We start from the raw sequence: 8298 nt of genomic DNA, 5'->3' as shown, positions 1-8298 counted from the left end.
GATGGATGGATGGATGATGATGGATGGATGGATGGATGGATGGATGGATGGATGGATGGATGATGGATGGATGGATGATGATGGATGGATGATGAATAGATGGATGAATAGATGGATGGATGAATAGATGGGTGGATGGATGGACAGTGGTGTTTGTTGGTGGCACAGAGGTAGGATAAGCTGCTCCTTCCACTGACTGTGACACAGTAACACAAACACACCTGTGTGAATCAGCTTCTGTCTGACCTCACGCTGTCATGGAAACACACATCAAACAGCAGGAGAGAGGCTGAGTCTGCAGGTAGCACACACACACACACACACACACACACACACACACACACACACACACACACACACACACACACACACACAGTAGCTGCAGAGCTGTCAGTCACAGGTGTTTTCATGCTTCAGGTTACTCGATCACTGAGACCATCACAGTGCCGGGTTCACGGACCAAACACTCGCGGGGTGGAGGAAGTCCTCGGATCCTCGCTTTGGCAGCGAGCCTGATGAGTCAGTCACCCCCAGCTCAGTGTTTTTCCACACAAAGGTTAGAGGTGTGCAGGGCCATGCTGCGGTTTTCATCCAAACCACAGCCTTTTGTTCAGCCTAAGAGGAGCTTTTAGTCTAACCCTAACCAGCCGGTTAAGTAAACACTTAAAGTGGAAAAAAGTGAAACAAAGATCTCTTCACCTGTGAGACTGTCACTACTGACTCCACCACAGCATCCAGGCACTGAATACAGCGCCTACTAACAGTCGGAATAGAACTTTGAGCCAGGAAACGTGCAAAATATAGACGTGAAGAGGTGAGTGAGGTGAAACTCTGCTTTTCATGCGTCCTCTCACAAACCTGCTGGTGTGGATGTTGTTGGTGAATGAAACACATCTGTCAGCTGGAGCAGCTGAAAGTGTTTTTACTGTGGCTGATTATGAACACACTGTCACTCCAAACACACTCGTCGATGCTTTTTTATCAGCCTTGTAGCACTAGCAGCTGAAAATGAGCCTGTACAGCTCTCTCCCAAACTGCAGGGGGCGCTGTGCTGTGGCAGGTTTGTCTCCTCACCATAAGTGTAAACTGGTCCCTGTTGGTCCGGCTGGAAGGGGGTGGTCTTCAGGACCTGAGGGATGGACAGCTCAGTCAGAGCGGGGTCGGGGGAGGGACACAGTCTGGGCGTGGCGTCCGAACCGGGTAGCAGCACCAGCTGCCGCAGTAAACCCTGAAGAAGAGACAGAGCGGTGAGAACCAGCAGGACGGACAGTTGGCTGATCTGACCCTGATCAGAGACTCACGGAGAAGCGTCCCCTCCACCGCCCCCTGCTCCCGACGAAGAACCGGGACCCTCTGGTGCTCAGATGGCTGGGGAAGGACTGGACCTGTTTACTGGGGGACAAGAAACCACTTAATGCCATGAAGTGGATCTCTACTGGTCTCTATTGGTCTATGTGGTGTCAGCTCTCACAGCTCCAGAGGAAGTCCACAGTCGACAGTCAGCGTGGCGTACGGCCCGGTGACAGCCAGCACCACTGTGTGCCAGCGGTTATTGTCCAATCCAACGTCCTTAAAAGTCATTCGGCTCCGCCCACCAGGGCCAGGGGATGTGGTCAAGAAGTGGAGGCGGTTCTCAGACACTCGTAACCCCAGCAACAGCGAATCAGATCCCTCCCTCACCACAGAGAAGATGTACTCATTTGTCTGGAAGCAGAGAGAGAAAGAACACATTGGACTGGAACAAACTCGTCCAGAGTGGGCTGAACTGGGCCAGACTGATCCAAACTGGACCAGACTGGGCTGAACTGGACCAGACTCATCCAAACTGGACAGACTGGGCTGAACTGGACCAGACTGATCCAAGTTGGACCTAACTGCACCAAATTGGACCAAACTGGACCAGACTGGGCTGAACTGGACCAGACTGATCCAAGTTGGACCTAACTGCACCAAATTGGAACAAACTCGTCCAGAGTGGGCTGAACTGGACCAGACTGATCCAAACTGGACCAGACTGGACCAGATCCAGCTCCATTCCACTGCATCACCTTCTGTCTCAGTGTCTGAATCTTCACCGTGGCAACCAATGAGAACTCAGAGGGAAAGTAGTAACAGTTGGTGAAGATCTGGGAGGCGGGGAAATTCAGAGGTGCTGCCACGGCGCTGGCCAATCGGAGACCTCTGGAACCTTTGGACTGAACCATCCGCACCTGGAGGGATAGCGGATGAAATATTAGGGGTAGCTACCATCATAAATGTTCATACCTTCATGCTATCCTGTGTCTTACCTGAGTGGGCGTGGCATGTCCTGGGGGGGGCAGGGCTTTGGACAACAGGTCAAGAGGCAGCAGGTCTGAGGGGGAGAGAGCAGAGACGGGGTGAAATAAATCAAATAAGTTATTAATAATTTAGATTTTCTGAACCGTAAATCTGCTTCCTGTTGTTCTGCTAACCTCTCCTGCAGCCCCAGCAGTGAAACGCCACCAAGCAGACCATCATCAGACTCTATGAGTGTAACCCTAACGCCACTGACCCCACCGAAACTTCAGTGAAAACAAAGCATGGTTTACTGGAGCCCGATTTCCACCGCAGAGTTACACTGAACCAGCTGTATGTAGCTCGATTTAAATCACCGCAGGGACACATAAGCAGCGATCCAGGTTAGACAGTTTATCTCCTGCTGCTAATTTCAGATCCCTGAAAGCTGATTTTCATGAAAGCAGCGGCTAGTGAGGCGAGTTTATCAGCTCAGAGCTCATTTCCTCCAGCTCTGACTGATAAGTGTATCTGCAGTTAATCTGTATCAGCGATGACATGTAAATGATCTCAGATCAGTTTATTTTTATCCCCTCAGAGACGGATGTTTCTACGTCTGAAACCTCAGACCTGATCTTAAAAAAAAGCTCAAGCTTTTCAGCTTCCTGCCGAGCAGTCACAGATTTCTGCTCTGACTCTGATGAGGCTCGAGTAAATCATTAAAACATTAAAAATCAGTGTTAGACAGCGGCTGAGGGAGCAGAGACAGCATCAGGTCAACGTTAGTTTTCAGCTGGAATTCCCCTTTAAGCTCCTCTGAGGCCGTCTGTGTGTTTTGTTGCGCTTGAGGATCAATGTAAGATGAATGGAGGATGAATGGAGGATGAATGGAGGGAGGGGACGACATGTACAGAAACAGATCTCACATTTCAAAGACTGAAAACACAGAAGAACAAAGCAGCGAAAGCGTCTGAAACACAGCGAGACGTCAGAGTCGGAGCTGCAAGGCCTTCTCTGACATTTGGCATCAGTGAAGTCAGCGACAGGACACACCTCAGGGGTCAGAGTTCACAATACTCAACCCCAGGAAGGCTGCTCACAAAGCCCAGGAGCCAAACGCAGTTTCAGTTGCCGGAATGAATCAGCTTGTAGCAAAGAGAAAGATCAACAGTAATGTCATCAAAAGGAAACATGAAGTAAAGCTGTGTACTCAGCTCTTTAACCAGAACAGAAAGACAGGTGGGAACACCTGAAAGTTCCTCAACTGAAAGCTCCACTGAATAATGCCCAGAAACACGTGATAGAGAGGACCAGGGGTCGGTTTAAACTGTGACAACGGAACAAACGTTATCCTCATGTTTTCCATCGTTACGCGACCCTCCTAACCCCACACCAGTCTGGTGACTGGATGTGTTTGGGGGCCTGTCCAGGATCTTCAGCACAACAGAACAACTTGAACAAGCAAGTCATGAATTAAAACTTCCTGTTAGGAGACAACAAAGCTTTCAGCACAATGTCTGTCAGTAGTAATATATAAAAAACAAGCTCAAACCTTTATTTATCCAGTCTCACAAGCAAAAGTCTCTCTTATTTTTGTGCAGATTTTGTGTTTTGTTCTTCAGAAATGAATCTGATCTCCTTCTGAAACATGTGACTGTCCCTTTAGAGCTGAAACCAGCACTGCACACTGTATCTCCTCGTACCTGTACAGGGTCTCCAGCTGTGGCTCTGGACTCTGGCGGTGAGCAGCACCCAGGTGAGCAGCAGGAAGTGACACGAAAACATCACGCCTGTGCGCTGTGAACAGTTTGACTCCCGCTCACCGACCCGCTTCCTGTCCTGCGTCTCTCAACGTCATTCTCCAGTTGGCCTGAGGATCTCCTGGGCGGTGTTTCTTCAGCGTCTGTGGTCAAAGAGCAACACGACAAACGTCTCAGATTTGGTTCCTTACAGCGGCGTGTCCAACATTTCCACCCGGAGAACCCAGATGGCCGTCTTGCCAATTCTTCATGAACGCCACCAAGTTCATTTGTGTTCACATAACCTGGCTTCAAACCAGCAAACTGTCTCTTTATCTGTAACTACAGCTCAGCTTTCAGTTTAAAGCTGATCGTCCTGAAATAAAACTGCTAGCTTTATTTTTAGCTAATAATTTATTCTCTTTATTCATATTTGAGGTATTGCAGCTGTATATCTAACAGTCATTTTAACTGCCAGCCATATTTGCTGTGGTAGACATAGTGAAACATTTAATTTGTGGCCTTAATGGTTCAGCAGTTTTTGACTGTCAGCCGTACTTTCACATTACATTTCACTTTGTTTCTTATCTGTCATTTTCAGTTAACTTTTAGTTAACTGCCTGTTTAAAATCATTTCTGTGGTTACGGCAGAAGGACCCTTGGTGGGACTCTCCATGTTACACCTGCACCAGGTGCGATTTTCACAGCACTACAGACTGGTTTAAATTGGTTTAATAAATGATGCTGAACATACAAAACTCGAGTAACGTGCAAACCTGTGGCTGAGAAATATCACACTGTGTAATTTTACCATCAGACTGCACTATCAACACTTCACGCGGTCACATTGATCACAAAACGATTAAACGATGAGCCAAAGATAAGAACAGCTGCTAAAGATAAAATCATGTGAACTCGTTTCGTTTCTCCCCGTCGTGTAACGAAGCTCGTCTCCTGAACACTAACCTGCTAACATGAGCGTCTGGCCCACATTTGAATCACATGAGAATCTGTGAGAGGAAAACAAAGATGCAAAAGCTTTGATGCACAGTGACGTCATATCTGAGCAAACCTGGGTCAGAGGTCAGAGGTTTAACCAGCCTCCTGAGGTCCAGCTCCAGTCCTAGTCTGTGAAGAGGTTTCAGGACATGCGAGGAGACCTCTGACTTGAGCACAGGTAAGAAGAGGCGGTGAGAGGAGCTCAGAGTGGGGAGGTCTGGCGTGCTGTGACCTCACAGACGTACAGTCTCTGCTCTACCTGTCGGCCGTCCTTAAACCGTCCTCTTCGTCTTTGCTGGACATTTATCTGTTCTTCAGAGAAACCAAAAACACAACCAGGCTCATCATCAGTCCACCTTTAAAAGTGTTCTCAGTGTCTGAGATGAACCTGATGATCTTCAGCGTGTCTCCACCTTCAGGTGCAGACCTCCACCTGTTTCCTCCTCTTTAAGTCCTCCACAGTTTCTCCTTTCCTTCCTCTGAGGCTGCTGTCTGTGCAGCGACTGGAGATGATTTTCAGCTTCAGGTGAGTATGACTGAGGAGAGAGAGAATTTACCTGCAGGTGAGCTGGCCTCGCTCGCCCCACATTTAAATAAAAAAGACTGGGAGGGGCTGAGGAGCGAGAGGGAGGGAGGGGCGGCTGCCTCCTCTTTACCTGTGACACACTTGAACTCACCTGAAGACAAACCTGACAGACAAAGCTGGACAGAGTCCACCTGAGAGGACAGGTGAGTGTTTCATGCAGGTGAAAGGTGTGATTGGTGGAGAGGTTTCTGCACGTTGCTGCTGCAGGTTGGTTCACATGTTACTGGTCAGAGCAGCTGACACATTTCGCTGCCTCGGTGATCAGATATGATCACTTCCTGTCGGCGACCATGACGCTGATCAGACCAGCCAATGGGTGACCGCACGCTGTGCTAGTCCATCTTTTATATACAGTCAGTCTGTGTTAAACTGATAAGCCCGACCGATATCAGATTTTTAACAGCGATACTGATATTCGGTGATTTAAAGCCAATATTCAGACATTTCGGCCGATATTTGTCACTCTTTTCGTCCTCCTCGTTCCTCGTTTTTACCCTCTGCCCAGGTCGGATCAGCTGTTTGCTGTTTGTGACGTTTCAAACATAAACATGGAAGATGCAGAGCGCCCTCTGGTGGACAAATGATGTAAGGTTAAAGGGTGTTTCTGTTGTCTCATGTATCGTCTGTGACGAGCTGAAACTAACAGAGCAGCAAATAATAATCTGAGCTCTCCATGAATTTGGTGCGGCTCTAAAAATGACGTCATATCGAATTCTTATTATTTTGTGTGTCTCGTGCTGTGCAGCAGTCTGGGTTTGGGCTTGTCAGTCAGGTGTTGTACTAATAAAGTTTGATTATTCCTTCCTACACTGAAACTGTAAATATGAACGATCAGCTGCAGAGTTCGGTCCATGTTTCATATGATGTGAGGTTCCTGCACACGTGCTGCCTGAGAGGAGGAGGAGGAAGAGAAGAAGAAGTGACTGATCTCAAGTCTGCGGCTCGCCCTCAGCTCTTCACAGCACAGGAATTTCCCAGGTGAGCCAGGGCTCCGCCCCTTGCCTGTCTGACCCACTCCCTGAAATCAGGTGCCATCAGACCTGAGGCTGCACACACACACACACACACACACACACACACACACACACACACACACACACACACACAAAAGTACTGCATTCAATGCCAAAAGTACACAGGTATGATCAAAATAAACAGAGATTATTAGAGATTATATTTACCTCCATCATTATTGCTCAGTCTCATGGTTCTGGCCAGTCGTTTCCAGTGAAAATCCTGTAGTTCCTCTGACACCCAGCAGGGGCAGCAGGGAGTCAGTCTCCATAGACAAAGTGTTCTAGTCTCTAGTTTCACCTTCCTAACACAACAAGTGGGGAGGATGTTTCATTCAAAGAGTAAATTATTAAATTTTTAGGGGCCTGTTTGATTGATGGTGACGCTGTAGCTGCTCGCTGTCTGCTAGGCTACACCTCAGCTAACTGCCCTGATGTGGGTCTCTGGACTGTGTTTGTGCTGTTGGAGTACTTTAATGACATCATCTGAAGAAACTAGCTAGCATCAGCTAATAACTCAGTGCTCTGCCCTCTCTTCACACCTGGCTCCAAAACCTCAACACAGTTCAAAATGGTTCAAATGAAAAGTGTCCAGATCCAGTCATGGTGGTCCCAGTTCCTGTCCCTGTGACTCTGAGATGGTACGACGCGAGCATGTGGAGGCGGACACGATATCACTCAAATTAAAATCAGGTGTTTGCCCACCGAACCCCGTACCTCCACAGGTAAACCAGAAGTCAGTGTTTGCTGTGAGGGGCGAGTGCTGGGAGCTGCACAGTGTACTCAGACATGAAAAGCAGCTGTGATCTGAGAGACGTTTAAAGCCCAGTAATCCCAGTTTAAACGTGAGCCTGGATCCAGGCCAGCAGGCAGAGACACGAATGAACCCACAGAGACCGAGCTGCAGGTTCACAGGTGGAAGCAGAGTTCCACACCTTTACCTGTGTCTGCCCTCAGTACAGGTACAACACAGACTGTATATACAATCATCCAGGAAGCTCATCAAATGTTATGATAACCAGTATAAACAGGATTTCCATTTAAATGCATATAAAAGAGCCACAAAAATATAGAAAACAGGCAAAATGAACTCAGAGGAGCGCCGCACGCAGCGTGGACTCTTCAGAGTGGACCCATCTGAACGGAATCAGGTGAGACACGCTTGCATTTACCTGCCGACTGAACACAGGTGAGCTTCTGCTGCTCTACCTGTGCAGGTTGGTGTCGTCAGGAAAAGAATCAGTGAAAATATCCGAGAGAGCGCCCCCATCAGGACGCTGTGACCTCTCACCTCAGATCCAAGATTCAAGAAGTTTGTCATATACACTGCAAAACACAAGTGGATACACCGAGCGACGAGACTCTTACTTTGCAACTAAAATAAGAATAAACTTAACTCTGAGTTAGAAATAATATATAGAGTAAAACAAGTGCCGATGCATCTCGTGTGTGTGTGGAGTCAGAATTTAAAGTGCAAGTAGTTGTAACACAGAATAATGCTATAGTAAAACGTTTATGTTGTGTGAAGTTCTATTATGCTGTATATAAATGTAAAAACTTGCAGGTCAAAGGTCATCACAGTTCGAGTCAGTGATTCTGTAAGATGGGCTGATCAGCACAGCTCGCTCTCACATCACAGTTTGTTTCAGGGAGGCGAAGGTTTTACTGCCAACAAGGTTCAAACCCTGAACAGAGTCCTCGCAAA

General features: G+C 47.8%; 1 protein-coding gene across 1 annotated transcript in view; it reads right to left on the bottom strand.

Moving 5' to 3' along the window:
* LOC102213056 (thrombospondin-type laminin G domain and EAR repeat-containing protein) overlaps positions 1-4035 on the bottom strand; it is a 24263-nt gene extending 20228 nt beyond the window's left edge. The window contains exons 1-6 of the mRNA XM_005750341.2: positions 3960-4035; positions 2289-2353; positions 2049-2210; positions 1472-1704; positions 1302-1392; positions 1075-1228 (exon numbers count right to left, since the gene is read on the bottom strand). Coding sequence (XP_005750398.2) covers positions 1075-1228; positions 1302-1392; positions 1472-1704; positions 2049-2204 — 634 coding nt within the window. The 5' untranslated portion in view covers positions 2205-2210; positions 2289-2353; positions 3960-4035. The remainder of the gene's footprint in view (positions 1-1074; positions 1229-1301; positions 1393-1471; positions 1705-2048; positions 2211-2288; positions 2354-3959) is intronic.
* Positions 4036-8298: the final 4263 nt, after the last annotated feature.

The sequence above is a fragment of the Pundamilia nyererei genome, unplaced genomic scaffold, assembly GCF_000239375.1.
Source record: "Pundamilia nyererei isolate P.nyererei 1_Seehausen unplaced genomic scaffold, PunNye1.0 scaffold00269, whole genome shotgun sequence".
NCBI classification, from domain to species: Eukaryota; Metazoa; Chordata; class Actinopteri; order Cichliformes; family Cichlidae; genus Pundamilia; species Pundamilia nyererei.
This window is presented reverse-complemented; position numbering and strand designations above follow the sequence as displayed.